Here is a 16,386-nt window from a genome sequence, read left to right on the forward strand (position 1 = left end):
TATTTAACAGAGAGTGAGAGAGCACAAGCAGGGGGAGCAGCAAAGGGAGAGGGAAAAGCCCACTGAGCAGGGAGCCTGATGTGGGACTCCATCCCAGGACCCTGGGAGCTTGACCTGGCTGAAGGCAGACACTTAACAGACTGAGCCACCCAGGCACCCTAAAATTTTGTTAAGAGGGTAGATCTCATGGAAGTATTCTTACCATAATAATATATTTTTTTAAAAAGAGACCTAGTAAAATGACATACAAGAATAATTCATTCCTAATAACTTTGTGACACTGTAAACCAAAAGAAGAAAGAAGGAAGGGAGGGAGGGAGAGAGAGAAAGGAAAGGAAGGAAAGGGTAGGAGAAATATAACCTATTATCACAGTTAAGCACATCTCTTAAAAATAAGAAGAAAGTCATCTGGGTTCAGGGTCTGTAGTCTGACCTGCATTCCCCCTGGCTGAGGATAGTCCTCCAGTCCCCTGGTTCTGCAGATGGAGTGCCATCTCTCCAGACTCAGTATTGGCAGGAATCCTTTTTGGTCCCTTTCACTTAGACTTTGGAGAGGTGAGGCCTATCTACTTTTGCTTGTCACTGCCTTCTGACCCTAAGGAGGAAAAGTCTTGGTTTCTCAAGCCCCAAATTCACCTTCTGTTCAGGTTCCATATTCATCTCTGGGATGCAGGGCTGACAGTTCCCCTACTTGGTCTCCAGGAAATCGTTCTGACATCACTGCTCTCCCTGAGCCCTCCATAAAATGCTAGACTGGGGACTGGCTTGCTTTCTCTTGCATTGTTTATATATTCTAGCAATCAGACTTGCCCCACCTTTGTTTTGAAGTCATGGAGCCAAGTGCCGCTCTAAGCCCTTTTCCATTTCATCAGTTTGAATCCTTTCCCTGCCCTATTTTTCCACTTCCTGTCCATCATCTTGAGCATTTCTGACTGGCCCAAGATTTGGGTCAAGAAATTTCCCACTTTCAATGAATACTGGTGAGGTTGTAACAGTATGATCTTGAGCGAGTCACTTAACCTTCGCGAGTCTTGCTTTCTCATCTGTGAAATGGTTCTAAGACCTGCCTTGCTCACTTCACAAGCCGATTATGGGGCTCAAATGACATGAGAAAGTACTTTGAAAACTGAAGTGCCCTACACATGTAAAGCTTTGTTTTGTCCTTTCAAAAAGAGTGGTTCAAGTTTCATAAGTGGGGCATTACAGTATTAAGTTACTTCCATGGATCCAGCCATTTCAAAGCTACTAGTTGAGCTTTTCTTCCTATTTTCATTTTTCTGAAAACAATCACTTTTTTATTTACTGAACGGCCATAACTCTAGGTGAAAAAGAAGGCTTCTCTCCACTGTCCGATAGGATTACGACTTAAAGATCACTAACCAGCTTTGACACTAATCAGGTGGTTGATATGGTAGAAGTGGAGATGTGCCCCACTTTCCCTTTTTTTTTTTTTTTTTTTTTTTTTTAAATATTTTATTTATTTGACAGAGAGAAATCACAAGTAGGCAGAGAGGCAGGCAGAGAGAGAGGAGGAAGCAGGCTCCCCACAGAGCAGAGAGCCCAATGTGGGGCTCGATCCCAGGACCCTGGGATCATGACCTGAGCCGAAGGCAGAGGCTTTAACCCACTGAGCCACCCAGGTGCCCCACCCACTTTCCCTTTCAAGGAAGGACTTGCTGCCCAGCTGCAGGGAGTGAAGTCGGGGTATGCCTCTGCTTTGAGAACTGACTGGCCCAAGGTCACACTCTTCCTGGAGCAGCCCACATCTGCCCTGTGACTGGGTAAGACTGGTGTGAAAGCCAAGCCCACTCTGGCCTGACAAGGGACACTCTAACGGACAATACTCCACTCAAAGATCCCCAAAGTGTTGGCCGAGGCTTTGCAAGACTGCACTGAGTTGGACTTCTCCCTCTCCCTAATCCTGCTTCCTCTATTTCCTTCACAGATACTGATCCCTAATAAATATCTTGCACCCCAAATTCCATCTCAGCATCTGTTCCAGGGAACCCCATCTGTGATAATTGGCTATATGATGCACTGGGAGGGCAGGATGGGTGGGGTGGGGCAGGGCATGTTTATCACAAACAAAGGAAATAAAGCACAGAAAGGGTGGAGGGAGAATTTGAAATAGCACTACTGTATAACCTCAGAGAGCTCCGTGTCTCACAATGCTTGGGTAACTCTCAGATACTGCACCTATGGCAGGTGGAAAGCTGTTGTTACTTCCCCAACTTGGACCAAAATCTTATAGGGGAAGCAACATCTTCTATTCTTCCTCTCAATTCTAGAGATGGCTTGATTTGATGATCTCACCTTGAGGTACCAAAGGCTGGCTTCTCAAAAAATGTAAATACCTGCTAGGTATCATACAAAAACTCCAGCTAATATCATGACTAGCCAAATTAAGTGTTAGTCATGGTTCTATTTTTCAACTACCTTTTGATGTGCAATGAAAGAGAAAATGGCATTTTCTAGAACCCAATGTCTTCTCATTTCACTTGGCAAGATGGGTTTGAAGGCTGAGATTTATCCTGGTGGAGGTCAGAGATGATTTCTTCAGTGACAGAAGTCACTACAAATCCTACCAATAAAAGGTAATCTTTGAAAATGAAAATCCATCATTTATCAACCCAACCTCCCACCCCAACACACACACTTGAAACCCTTAACTAACTTCCCATTTATCCTACAATAAAGACCCCAGTCCTACAAGTTCTCACCCACAGAATCTGGCCCCTAACTCAGTCTCCAGCCTTACTTCATTCCCCTTTCCTCTTTGCTCCCTATGGTCTTTCTCCTGTAGCCACATTGGACTTCTTATGGTTCCTCAAATAAACCATGGTATTTCCTGCCATAGGATCTCACATGTACTGTCCCCTCTGACTACAACTCTCCTACTCACACCAGCTAACTACTGCTAATCTTCAGATTCCAGCTCAACCGCCATCACTTCTTCAGGGAGACCTTCCCTGACCCCACACTCCACATCTAAGAGAGGTTCCTCAGTGATCAGATCTCACAGAACAGCACTCCTTTCCTTCAGGTCTTCTTTCTCATTGTCGCATTTAGAATTGTACCCTCACACAATTACTTGACTAATTCCTTCTCCCCACTTAGACCACAGGCTTCAGGAAGACAGGAATAGTGTCTGGTTTTTCTCTCCATCCTATTTCTAGTTCCTAGCACAGTCCCTGACAGATAGTAAGCACCTAATTTGTTGAATAAATGGATAAATGAATGAGTGAATGAACAAAGAAAAGAAATTTCTCTTTTTGTTTGTGGAGCTTGAAGTTTCATGGGGTGAAAACGTAGAAATGTTGAGCTAAAAACCCAACGTGGTTGGGCAAGATATATTTTGGTGGCAACTGTTACAGAGATTTTTCTCCCTAATTCCTGGCAAGGAGGAAGGGTGGGGATGGGGAGGCAGCATCTAACACCATCAGGAGTCACAGCATACCTGCCAACCTCATCACAGATGATGACAATCCCCAAGATCAGGCCTGAGGGTAAATGAAAATTATTCACTTCATCGTCATCATGAGGAAATGCTGTGGACTTAGAATTGGAGTATATTCTTGAATTGGGTATTTTTCTCCAGGGCCCTAAAGTTTACTGGCTGGAATCATTTTTTAAGGACCATTCTATTTAACCTTTGAAAATGAAGCATCTGTCTTTTAATGGAAAAGCTCCTTCTCATTGTAAAGATAGCTCAGAATGTTCTTGGCTTTTTTGGTCTCCAGAAAAGGAAAGTCAGATATCTCCCTGTGTCCTCACTGTATCTTGAACCTCTGTGTCAAAAAAATAGGCCATATTAATTAACTTTTTTTTTTTTAGAATTACTTATTACTAAAAGTACCAGCCCATCCTGAGAAACATTAGGTAGGGCAGTCTACACAAATGTATCTACCCCTAAAGGAGTCATGGGAGGCTTAGGAAGCCAGAGATGGAAAGGCTCCAGATAGCCAATCTCAAAGCCACTATGTTCAGAAAAGAGGCCAAGTTTACCATGCATTGAAAAGTTCTATTCCTCAGAAAACATCCAAAAGAAGGGTAATCAGCTAATCAATTTATTAATCTGATATTCTTACTTGGCAAAAGCCCCTGCTGTGTCACAATGAAGAGAGGTCCCCTTCTTAAGGATACTATAACCCAACAAAAGAAGTAAGATCTAGAAGAACTAAGATGTTGGTAAACAGGCCAAAGCACAGCAAGGGTGTCAGCAAGTTCAGACGCCCCATAGGCAATAGCACTAATGTCCACTGAGGGTTTACTGTATGCCAAGTGCTCTAAATGTATATTCTCATTAAATCTTCACAAGCTATGAGATGGATATGATTACACTCTCCTTAGAAAATCTGAGTAACACACCCATTTTGTAAATTTCAAAAGCAGTTTCAAGCTTAGTTCTGATTCCAAAGTCCATGCTTCTAGGCTCTGAGTCCCTGAGGCTTCCAGAATTCAGGAAGGCAAGGCTTGATGAGGGACAGGGACAGGGTTCTGAGCTAGTCCTTAAACAGGCACAACTCTGAGATAGGACAGAGAAGGGCAAGTGTCAATGCATGGAGCTGTGGTGGAGTGAGGGTGTAGAGAGAAGACAGAGAAGAAAGGGAAAAGAGAACAGAGCCAGGCCAGCTGCTTGGATACAGCCATCTTGGGGGGGGGGGGGAGGATTAGTGAAGACACCTGCCTCGTAGGCCATAATAGCTTGCCCCACCCTTCTCCTTTCCAATAAAATTATATATTCCTACACAGAAAGACTTGAAGAAGGAACTGGAAAAAGTGGTGAGTGGAAGAGGAACCTTGTCTTCCCTTTGCTCTTTCTGCCTCTCTGCTCTCTCTGAGTGCAGTATCCCAAACACTCCACCTAGCCAGCCCGAAGTCCATGCCACAAACCTTTCGAGTCCTACATCCCAAGAAGGGTAGCATCTTCACCTGAGCTCATCAGATAAAGCCTGGCTGGTTCCAAATAGAACTGGAACACCACTCCCCTACTGACTATGGGCTCTGAACCAGAGGGGTTGAAGGCATATGGGGTAGGCTGCAGTTACTCTCCCCAGTGAACAAGCAGCCTTCCAAGGAAAGTAGCTCCAGTTCAGTGGCACGAGTAGAGTTTTGTTCTTAAGGCTTACTACCACTAGGCACACATCGTTTTACACAGACATACGTTCACTATCCAGCCATTCACTCATTCAACAGGGAATTATTGAATGGCAATTTCAAGGCAAAGACTATGCCTGGTGTTGGGGGAGACAAGGTCAAACAATATGTGGCCCCTAACCTCAGGAGCTGTATACTTTGTTGTTGGTGGTGGTCCCCTTCCTCATGGACATGGTCAGGCAGTAGTAACTATAATGAACATTAGGATAAAGAGAAGCTCAGCAGGCTCTGTGGGACTCCAACTTCTCACACTGCAAGCTGCTTGCCTTGTTCATTTCTGTACCTCCAATGCCCATCACTATGCCTGACACACAGTTCATTAACTTTTAGTGAATTAAATGAAGATCTTACTGAGCCTAATTCCCAGCTCTCTCTGTGGCTTCTATCCACTGGTTTAAGCCTGGCATCCTAAGCCTGGATGAGATAAGGATACACTGTGCTTCAAATAGATCACAGTATGTTTGAGTTGGGAGAAACTGGACAGATTTGTCTGTATCACCTCCGTTCCCTCCTAGACATCATGTCCCTGTAGTTGAGGTCCTTCATGAACCACTTGGAACTTCATGCTTTCCTAAGTCCTCCTCATCGCGGATGCTCTCCTGAGGATATGCAAAATTTATCAATGTCCCAATTAAAACTTGGGAATCCAGACCTTGATACAGAACTGTGACAGCTTCAGCTGGCTGATGGCAGGGGTCCACCTCCTCCTTTGAAATAATGGGCTGTGGAAACAGAAATCTTGGCTTCTGCTTGGGGTCTTCCAACACCACTAGGATCTCCTGTGGGCTCTGGGGCTGCAAGGAGGCAGAGCCATTTGGGGAAAGGTGAGAAATGGGGTGGAGAGGTCCTCTGAGGAGGTTGAGCCATGACTCCGTACTTGAATGGTGATCCTTGAGGTATAGGCATGTAAGCTGACAGGAAAAGGAAGGGGTAACCAGGAGGCATGAGGCAACTGTCCCCTCAAGCAAGGCAGGCTAAGTAAGGTCCAGAAAGAGCCTAGCCAGGGTCCCAACTCTTTAGCCAGAAAGCACCTCAGAATCAATTCAGAGTGGTCTTGGGACATGCACAAAGCCCTTTAGCTGAGTAGTAGCAGAATGGGCTTAGAATCAGGTATCCTGATTTCCACCCTGAAGTTTTTTTTCTCCTCACCCTGCTGTCTCCTAGATATGGATCTCATGTCAGAGTTCTTGGCCTGTCACATCCTAGAAATCTCCTTCACAGAGGACTCCTTCTCAGGGAGGGCAAGGCTTTTCTCATTCTGATGGGTGGCCTTTTTAACCCTCCAATGCGAACGGTCTCTTTGTCTCTCTCCATCCCTTTGGTCCGAAAGATCTCATGGTCTACAGTGGCCACGTGATGGGCAGCCTGGGTCCCTGCCCAGCAGCAAACCTAGGAACAGTGGGCATATGTCTTGGCATCTGGGCACGCTGACCCTTTTCTCCAGAGAGGTCAGCGTGTGGGGAGAAGGGAGTGGAATTCAGTGACTTCTCGCGCCTTAAGAATTCCTGGTCTCCCCCTCAGTCTGACCCTCACTCTGCGGGCCTGGGCCACAACAATGCCCACAGGCAGGGCAGTGAGAAAGGGAGGGAGACCTGGGTTTGCCTGTTTTCTTGGCCAGGCACCAGGAGCAAGAGCCCGGCCCACCCCTTCCCCGCACCGGCCATCTCCACTTGCTCCTCTCCCCCTCTCGCCCGCCTGTCCCTCCGGGCCGCTCAGGCGCCACCACTACTGTCCCCAACCCGCCCCGCCAGCCCGGGCAAAGGGCAGCGTGACTCACGGCGCTGCCACCAGCCCACGGCTTGCCCGCGGCGTATAAAGACTGCCCAGTGGGAGGCGGCGAGCCCTGCCCGGCCGGAGGTGCGCAGAGCATGGCCAGGGGCGCGGAGCGAGGCCGCGGGGGCTCCGGCTGGGGGCTGCGGGGCGCGCTGGCGGCGGTGGCGCTGCTGGCGGCGCTCAATGCTGCGGGCACCGTGTTCGTGCTGTGTCAGTGGCGCGGGCTGAGCGCGGCGGTGCGGGCGCTGGAGGCTCAGCGAGGCCGGGAGCAGCGCGAGGACAGCGCGGTGCGCTCCTTCCTGGCTGAGTTGAGTCGCACGCCGCGCAGGGCGCCCGCGCCACCCCCGGACCCCGCCAGCGCCGCGCGCAACAAGCGCAGCCACGGTGGGGAGCCCGCGCCACACATCCGCGCCGAGAGCCACGACATGCTGATGATGATGACCTACTCCATGGTGCCGGTAGGCGGGGGCTCGGCTCCGCGTGGCGCCTCCGCTAGGGTGGGCGGTGGGCAGTGTGGGGAGACTGGCCTTGACGCCCTGAGCTCGCTCCCCTGGCTAGACCGCGAGGTGCCAGAGAGGGCCCTGGGTGTGAGCCCGCTGGGGAGGTCACCCTCGCAGGCCACTTAGCCCTTCCGTTTCCTCTTCTGTTGATTGGGGGAGGGCGTGAAGGGCTGTCTTCCACCTCTGACATCTTTGGGTCTGCAGGTAAACGAGGGGTGCAGGCAGTGTTTAAGAGAGACTGCTTTCCTTCCTAACTCTGAATTAAAGTTTTCACGATCTGAGGTGAAGGGAGCCACAGCGGCCCTGGGCTTTGCCTGTGAGACTCGCTGGAGCCCCCCCTGAGAGCACAGGGAAGACATTTCTGGGAGCACAGACATCTTCAATAAAAGGGTTCTTTACCTGGCTTCAGCTAGTGGTCTGGCTTTTCACCTGGCCTCGGACCAGTCTCATAAGATTGGTTGAAGGGAAAACAATCAGCCCTAATTTTACCAGTCACCTGGAACTTTGGTGCTGAGAAAGTTGCTCTTGGGTCTAAAGCGGTTCCAAATGGGAGAGATCAAAATGGAGAAATTTTCTTAAAATCCTCTGTGAAAGCTGAGATTCTCATGTGGGCTCCAGGGGTCTATGGAACTCCAGAAATTACCAGTGTGCACTTAGGGGCCGTGCATCTGGGTAGAGTCCATGGCTTTTCATTAGATTTTCATTAGATTTGCATTCCCCAAAAAGGTTTAAGAAACTCTGCTCTTAAGGTCTTTAAAGCAAAACCTCAAAAATCTTTTTTTTTTTTTCCAGTTTGAAATGTCTTTGCTTTGGCTGATTTTTAACTCAATAATTATCTAACGATTACATTTCGATCACATGGCAGGCCCCCTTTCCATTTCATTATCCATAACGACTGCATTGGTCTTATTTGATTTTACAACTGCAAAGATTTCAGTTCTGGCACCTCAAGTCAAGTGTGAGCCATACTTGGGAATCCTAGGGATTTGAAGATAAACTTATTTAAGGCTTCTGCATCAGAAATGCTTTTACAAATACATGATGGAAGTACTAGATACTGCAAATACATCTTTTGAGAGGATCAAATTTTCCATTCCTGGCTTTTTTTTTTTTTTCATCCGTGTTATCATTTAAAAATCTGGGCTCAAGCAAAAAAAAAAATTTTTTTTTTAAATTTAATGTCTGATTTTTTTTTTTTTAATTTGACAGAGAGAGGCACAGCGAGAGAGGGAACACAAGCAAGGGGGAACAGGAGAGGGAGAAGCAGGCTCCCCACCAAGCAGGGAGCCAGACACAGGGCTCCATCCCAGGAAACCACCCCCCCATCATGACCTGAGGCTAAGACAGAAGCTTAAGGACTGAGCCACCCAGGTGCCCCCAAGCAAAAAAAAAAAAAAAAAAAAAAAAAAAAAAAAAAAAAATTAAAAGACCTCTGTAAAGTGAAGGAATCTCCTTTCAGGGAATTAACTCTTTCTCTACTCTCTGCCATGCATTTTGAGGATTTTTTGAAACGCTTCAAGAAGGATGCATCTGAGCATCAACAATTTTATGTTTTTAATCCGGCTTTTAACGTAGAAGCTTGTGTATTAAAGCTTGTTCAGTCACTAACCCAAGAGAACAGAGATCCATTTCTGTGTTAATCTGAGAGCTAGATTTAACTATCACCACCTGCTCTGTTAGAGGTCAGAGAGCAGAAACATCACATTTGTTGGGCTGAGAGGCATTCATAGATTATCACCAGTTCATCCCCCATTGTAATGGATATGCTTTGAGGGAATTTCCATGCAGGTTGGGAGAGAGTAGCTGTCTTATTGCTGGTTGTTCTCAAATTCTCAAGCAGTAGGGGAGGGGGTCACCTGGAAACACATTGAAACGCAGATTCCACTGTCCCACCCTCACACTTATAAAATGATCATCTTCAGAATTGTCTTCCTTAGTAAGTATGAGACTCCCCATTCTCCTACCTTCCCAGCCCCTCGGTGAGTTAGATACAGGTGGTTCCAGGTGCCACTCTGAGAAAGCTGCTCTAGATCACTGTTTCTCTACTGTAATAAGCAGGTGAATACCTTGAAGATCTTGTTCAAATGCAGGTTCTGACTCAGAAGGTCCAATTTCCAGCTTGAGATTCTGCATTTCTCATAAGCTCCCACTGACACCAATGTTGCCATTTTGAGGACCTCACTTTGAACAGCATGGTTCAAGAGTGGTGGTTGCACACTGAAATCACATAGGGAGCTTTCAAAATGACTGATACCTAGATCCCACCACCAGAGATTCTGAGTTAACTGTTAGAGGTGCAGTCTGGCATGCCTGGACATTGACAAGCCTTCCAGCTGACAGTGAGCAACATTGAGCATCTTGTTCCCACATTTTGCTCAAGCAGAGGTACCCATTTTATTGCTGAAAGCCTTTTACTTTATTCTAGCATCATTCATCTTGGCACATTTTTCTCATTTTTACTCCCTGTTTTTTTTCTCAGAATACAGAATTATTCACATGAGGAAACAATGTTTTAAAGGGTACTTTCAGGGCTGCCTAGGTGGCTAATTCTGCCTTTGGCTAAGCATCTGCCTTTGGCTCAGTGCATGATCCCGGGATCAAGTCCTATGTCAGGCTCCCTGCTCAGCAGGGAGTCTGCTTCTCCCTCTTCTTCTCCCTCTGCCCCTGCTCGTGTGCACTCTCTCTCTCAAATAAATAAATAAAATCTTTAAATAAATACATACAGAATCTTAAAAAAAAAGAAAAGAAAGCCCTTTCATGGGCACCTCTACTAGAAAAGTTGCTTAGAGAACTGTTTAGTATACAGTGTGGAGATCAGTGTGCACACTCCGTATGGTTGAAGTCACACCTTTCCCCACCCTGTTATAAGTACCAATAGGTTCTGAATGAGGATGAGATCAGAGGTCCCCTCACTGTGGTTCCATGTCCTTAAAGACAGAGAAACCAAGAAATAAGCTAATGTCAGCAGACTAATGTCAGCATTTAAAAAAAGTCTTCCAAATGGCTCATTTATCTAAGATGAGCTTCCTCAAGCTATCTGACACTCCAGAATTCTGTGCTTTTGGCTGAAAGTATATCAACTCAGCATGGTAATTTCGGTTAGCACATTCTGCCCGGAAACTGGTTGTTAGAAGGGCAACATAACTAGTCATTACTTAGAACAGTTAGTTTCGTACAACCAAACACATTAAACCCTTCAGAGTAAGTGGGTACTTTGGAGAAAAGTAATAAGGGTCCTGGGTACCACTGAGCTAGACCAGTGATGGGAAGCCATCTGCCAGGAGCTCCCGCAGGTGAGGGGACTCCCGTCTAGACCCCATCCCACCTTACACCACCCACATCTCACTTCTCCCATCAGCTGCTCTCTCATCCCATTTTCCAGGTCTTATACTTATTGATGTTCTGGAAGCCTCATCATCCCGTCCAAAATCTAGGGTCAAGCCCCCAGTAGGAAAAAGATTTTACTTCTCACAATGTGTGTCATAACAAGCTCTCAATGGGTTGAAGATTTACGTTTTTAAAAAAGAAAACCCTGAAACTACGGAGGAAATATGGGTAAATGCATTTTTAATGTTGGAATGGGCCAAATTTCTTTCCAACAAATCAAAAGCCAGAAGCAAAGAGTGAATAAATTTAACGACAGCTTAAAAAGCACACACAAGAACAAAACATCTGGATGGCAAACAACAACAAAAACAAACATACACCTCACAAACATAGGCAAAAGATAAAGGACAAACTGGGAAAAAAAATATTTGCACCTCATATCATAGACGCAGGGCTAATCATATATATAATATGTGGTGGGGATATATATATGTATAATTCCTATAAGTTTATAAGAAAAAAACAAGAATTTAATAAAAAAAATCAGCAGAAATAGGTATCCAATAGGAAAATGGAGCATAGTTTTCAGTAAAAGAAATGCAAATGTCTTGGGATGCCTGGGTGGCTCAGTTGGTTAAGCGGCTGCCTTCAGCTCAGGTCATGATCCTAGCGCCCTGGGATTGAGTCCCACATTGGGCTCCTTGCTCAGCAGGGAGCCTGCTTTTCTCTCTGTCTCTGCCTGCCACTCTGTCTGCCTGTGCTCATGCTCTCTCTGACAAATAAATAAATAAAATCTTCTAAAAAAAGAAAAAAGAAATACAAGTGTCTCTAGGTAAACATGTGAAAAAAGATGTCTTGGTTTTAGAATGCAAATTGCACCTGTCCTGAAACATAATTTTTACCTGTCTAACAAAACTACAAAAGTTTAACCACACATTCTCCTGAGGAAGTGGAAGGGAAATAGACACGCTTTTGCATTGCTGTCTGGACCACAAAATGGTACAACCCATGGGCAAGGCCATTTGGCAGTACCTAAAATATTATAAATACATTTACCCTGTGACCCAGCAGTCTCAATTGTGGGAACTTATCCTGCATGACAGACTTCATCACCTATGAAATGACATATGCACATATTCACTGTAGAATATTGGTAAAAGCTAAAGACTATCACAACCTGTGCCCATCCATACAGAATACGGAATTATTTTAATAGGTCAACCTATGCACTCACTGGGAGAGGTAGCTGTAAAATGAGAACGAGGAAATTCTCTATGTCCTGTTATTGGAATAATCCTTAGGATATATTCTAAGGGAAGAAAGCAAGACAGGAAATATATGTATATTGTATTACCTCGTGTAAGGAAGAAGTGGAAAAATAAGTGAAGATATTAACAAAAGTGCTTTACTTAGGGTGGATGGGGATAAGATGGGAATGAGCCTCTCACTGTGTAGCTTTGTGTATTATGTTGACTTTGGAACCATGTGATTGTGTTATTCTAATTGTGAGTGAAAAGGCCATAACCACAAAGTTACATGGGTGCTGCCCCTGGACTGGGGGGTAGTAGGGCATGGTGGAGACTCTGCCAGCCTGAAGTTTGTGCTCTTTCTAAAGGGGAGGGGGGTGGGCTCTCCCTGGTTGTTCCTGTACAAGAGCAAGAGCTCAGTGTGCCTGATCTTTTGTGGTTTTTTTTGTTTGTTTGTTTGTTTTTTGAAGTAACAAAATCTGACTTTTTATGTGAAATCTCTTGGCTTTGAAATATTGACCAAAAAATTCCAAAAAATTGTTTTTAACTGGCTGAGCGTGTTGACCAAACAACACTCACATTGTTAGGACTACCAAGCTTAGTTCCCAGCAGTCTCATCTTATAATCATGCATGGTTTTGAACAGAAATGGCCTTGTTTAGCTCCACCACGTCCCCCTCCTCCATGTAGTTCCCACCCTGGTTCTGCAAGGGTACTAGTAACTGTGCCATTGTTATTGTTGGTTGAGTGGAGCTAGGTTTCTTTGTGTGTTTAGTTTGGTCTGGGTTTTGTTTAGTTTTTTGGCTGTTTCTAAAAATCAACCCCATCTTCAGTGGATGGAGATTTCCCAGCACTGTGGCTTTTTCAAAAGCCTGTGGTCCAGTTCTGAGGATAGTTCTCAAGGAAGAAATGCCAATTGTCTTGAGCTGTCTAACGCAGTATTGTAACAAACAGAGCTTTTCATGATGAATGTAATGAATGTAATGAATTACATGGATCTGTACATTATCTTGTTTATGGGGTGGAATCATGTTACCTATAGCCACAGGTCCTGCTTACAGAGATGCTAGCTCCCTGAAAGGCCTAAATTGGCTGTGTCAGGGTTTACCTCCCTTTCCTACCTCTTCGAGTCAGTCACCTCCAGATGGTGTAAAAGCTGAGGATTCAGACCGGGGACAGTAGACTGTGCCCTATAGCCAAGTCAAGCCTGCCACCTGCAAACCCACAAAGTAAGAATGATTTTTTTTTACACCTTTAAAGGGTTAAAAAACCAAAGGAAGAAGAATATTTTGTGGCGTGCAAACATTATGTGAAATTCAGATTTCAGTCATCATAAATAAGGTTTTATTGGAATACAGCTATGCCCGTTTGTTCACATATCGTCTGTGACTACTTTCGCACAACAACAGCAGAACTGAGTAGCTGCAGCAGAAACCATATGGCCCACAAAGCCTAAAATATTTTCTTTTTGGCCCTTTATAGAAAAAGCTTGCCAACTCCTCATTAGACTGTCCTCCGTCAGAGTGGCCGTGACACTGGGGGCTGTTCCTTTGGAGAACCTAAGCAACGAAATCAGGGTTATTCTAGGATTGGGCTAACCCTGGGGGTTTTTTTAATTTTGTTTTTTTGTGGGTTTTTTTTTTTTTTTTTTTTAGCTTAAGGGTAGAATTTAGTGGTTCATAGTTGCATATAACACTATAACACCAAGGCTCATGAGATACATCACATGCCCTCCTTAATGCCCATCACCCATTTAGCCCAACCTCCCACCCACCTTCCCTCCAGCAACCCTCGGTTTTTTTCCCCAGAGTTAAGAGTCTCTTACAGTTTGCTCCCCTTTCTGTTTTTATCTTATTTTATTTTCCCGTCCCTTCCCCTAATGTTTATCTATTTGTTTCTTAAATCCCACCTGAGAATGAAATCATACGGTATTTGCCTTTCTCTGATTGACTTAATTTGCTTAGCATAATACCCCCTAGTTGTACCAGTGTCATTGGCAAATGGCATGATTTCATGTTTGATGGTTACATAACATTCCATTTTGTGTGTGTGTGTGTGTGTGTGTGTGTGTGTGTGTGTGTGATATCTTCTTTATCCATTCAACTGTCCATGGACATCTGGGCTCTATCCATAATTTGGCTATTGTAGACATTGCTACTATAAACACTGGGGTGCAGGTGCCCCTTTGGATCACTACATTAGTATCTTTAGAGTAAATATCCAGAAGTACAATTGCTGGGTCTTAGGGTAGCTCTATTTTCAAGTTTTTGAGGAACCTCCATGCTGTTTTCCAGAGTGACTGTACTAGCTTGCATTCCTACCAACAGTGTAAGAGGGTTCCCCTTTCTCCACATGCTTGCCAACATCTGTTTCCTGACTTGTTAATTTTAGCCGTTCTGACAGGGTTTTAAGACCTCCCCCAAGGAGACAGAATCTAGAATTGAGTTGACCCAAAGAGCAGCCCCACCTTGGAAGGGGGCTGCTGGGCCAATCTGACCCTCAGGCCTTTTGCTCCTTCTAGGCCAGCTCCCCAAGTCAAGAACAGTCATGTTAGGACAGCATTTAACCAACACTAACTCCATATCTAAGCCTTGCTTCAAACTCCATTGTTCTCTTCAATTCCAATTGAAGGGAGAGGTTTGTACCCCATTAGGTCCTATGGAACAGTCCCTGATGAGAGATCAGAGGCCTGATACAGAAGAACAAGAAAAGACAGGGCAGCCAAAGGCACAAGCCAGCATGCAGTGCCTGGGAGGTATGTCTGCATGGCTTTTGTCATAGCAGCAGGTGCATGTGGGCACTTGGGATGTCACACCTGACACTGTGGTTGGTTTACATGTCAGAAGCCATTTCTGAGTGTCAGTTAAGGGTGGGGAGAACTTGAAGCTATGTGTCTGCTAAGATTTTTGTCTGCTATTGGTACTGGGAACACATCCATAAAATTAACTCATGATGGCACGTTGAGGAAGTCAGGGGAGAGCTAGCTCCTTACTAGCTTCAGACACTTTATCAAAACACATTTTGCATACATGGAAATAAGTCACTCAATGTAGATATACAGTTGGCATGATTCTCTAAGGACATTAAAACACAAGTGGGCCAAGACTGAGCACCTGGACCCACGAGAACAGAGCAGTTGTGTTGATCACATGAATGGCATTCCTGCATTTCCCTCAGCCTATGCTGCCTCTATGCCAGGGACGGAAAGAATTTTTTGCCTTTGGAACTCAAAGCCACATGCCACATGCATCCCCCTCCCTCCACTCTGGGGAGAGAGCAGAACCCCCAGGCCAGCCTGCCTGTTCGTGGCACTGCCCCCAGTCCACAGGCTGAGAGAAATTTCTGCGTGAGTTCCAGAAGGCTTCCAATGCCAGGAGGTTTTTTATCATCCCCAGTGCCCTTGTCCCAGGATCTGTTCTACCGCTGGCTCAGGCTCACCAACACACAGTACTCCTGCCACCTTCAGCCACTGCGTGGAGCAACCTGGGATTCCTTCCTCACTCTTAGATTCTCAGACAAATTCTCCTTCCCGGATGCTTCCCTGAATACGTTGTGGCGGTGAGCAGAGCGAACTAGGGAGTCGGAGGGATTCATATCCTAGGCCCACAGCCTTGTAGCTGGGCGACCTTGGGTGAGTCTTAACTGCTCCAAATTTCAGTTTCCTCACCTATAAAGCTTGAGATAGTAACGTGCACCTCATAGTGTCCGTAGGGGGGTTAAGGGAGAGGAGGTAGGTCAAGAACAGCACCTGGTGTATTCAGGTTCCCAGGAGCTCTTCGTTGTTGCTGTTATGAAGATTTTTCACTCTTACTTTTTTGTTAGCCCTTCTTGCCCCATTATCTCAGCGTCTTCTTTCTGGGCTTATGGTTTATCACCAGTTCCCTCAGAATGCCAGGTTTTCTGTTCACACGTGCTTCTGTCAACTGCTGCTTCGGGATCATATTTGGCTTCTTGATAGCAGACAGACATCACACCAGCCTAAATCACCTTGTCATGAAAGCAAAAGAGTTAACCTTGACAGGATGACAGGGCTTCTCAAACTGGTCAGGATTTCCCAGGCCCCTATCCCTTCTACGTGGCCACCGATGACAAGCTTTGACACCCACTAGGAGGGAGTCATCTTGACCCCCTTTCTGAGTGGCTCAGCGGTTGTCAGCTCCTACTGCTTCCTGTCAGTGGCAGTCCTAAAAAATGTTTTGGTTGCTTTCATTTGGAAAACTGACAAAATGTGAGCTGAAGGTACAGTGAAAACAACTTCTAAGAAAGAAAAACAATTTACTTCTTAGGGGTCTCCTGTTCTCCAGGATTGGATTACATATGTGGAAACTGTCAGAACAGGCTTCAGATCTGACAAAACACATTTTCTGAGGGGGGGGTGGGGGA

General features: G+C 45.5%; 1 protein-coding gene across 1 annotated transcript in view; it reads left to right on the forward strand.

Moving 5' to 3' along the window:
- Positions 1 to 6,895: 6,895 nt before the first annotated feature.
- The window catches only part of GLDN (gliomedin), a 62,775-nt gene continuing 53,284 nt past the window's right edge, over positions 6,896 to 16,386 (forward strand). The window contains exon 1 of the mRNA XM_046010225.1: positions 6,896 to 7,388. Within this exon, the coding sequence (XP_045866181.1) occupies positions 7,026 to 7,388 (363 nt within the window). The 5' untranslated portion in view covers positions 6,896 to 7,025. The remainder of the gene's footprint in view (positions 7,389 to 16,386) is intronic.

Source organism: Meles meles, chromosome 6, assembly GCF_922984935.1.
Source record: "Meles meles chromosome 6, mMelMel3.1 paternal haplotype, whole genome shotgun sequence".
Taxonomy (NCBI): Eukaryota; Metazoa; Chordata; class Mammalia; order Carnivora; family Mustelidae; genus Meles; species Meles meles.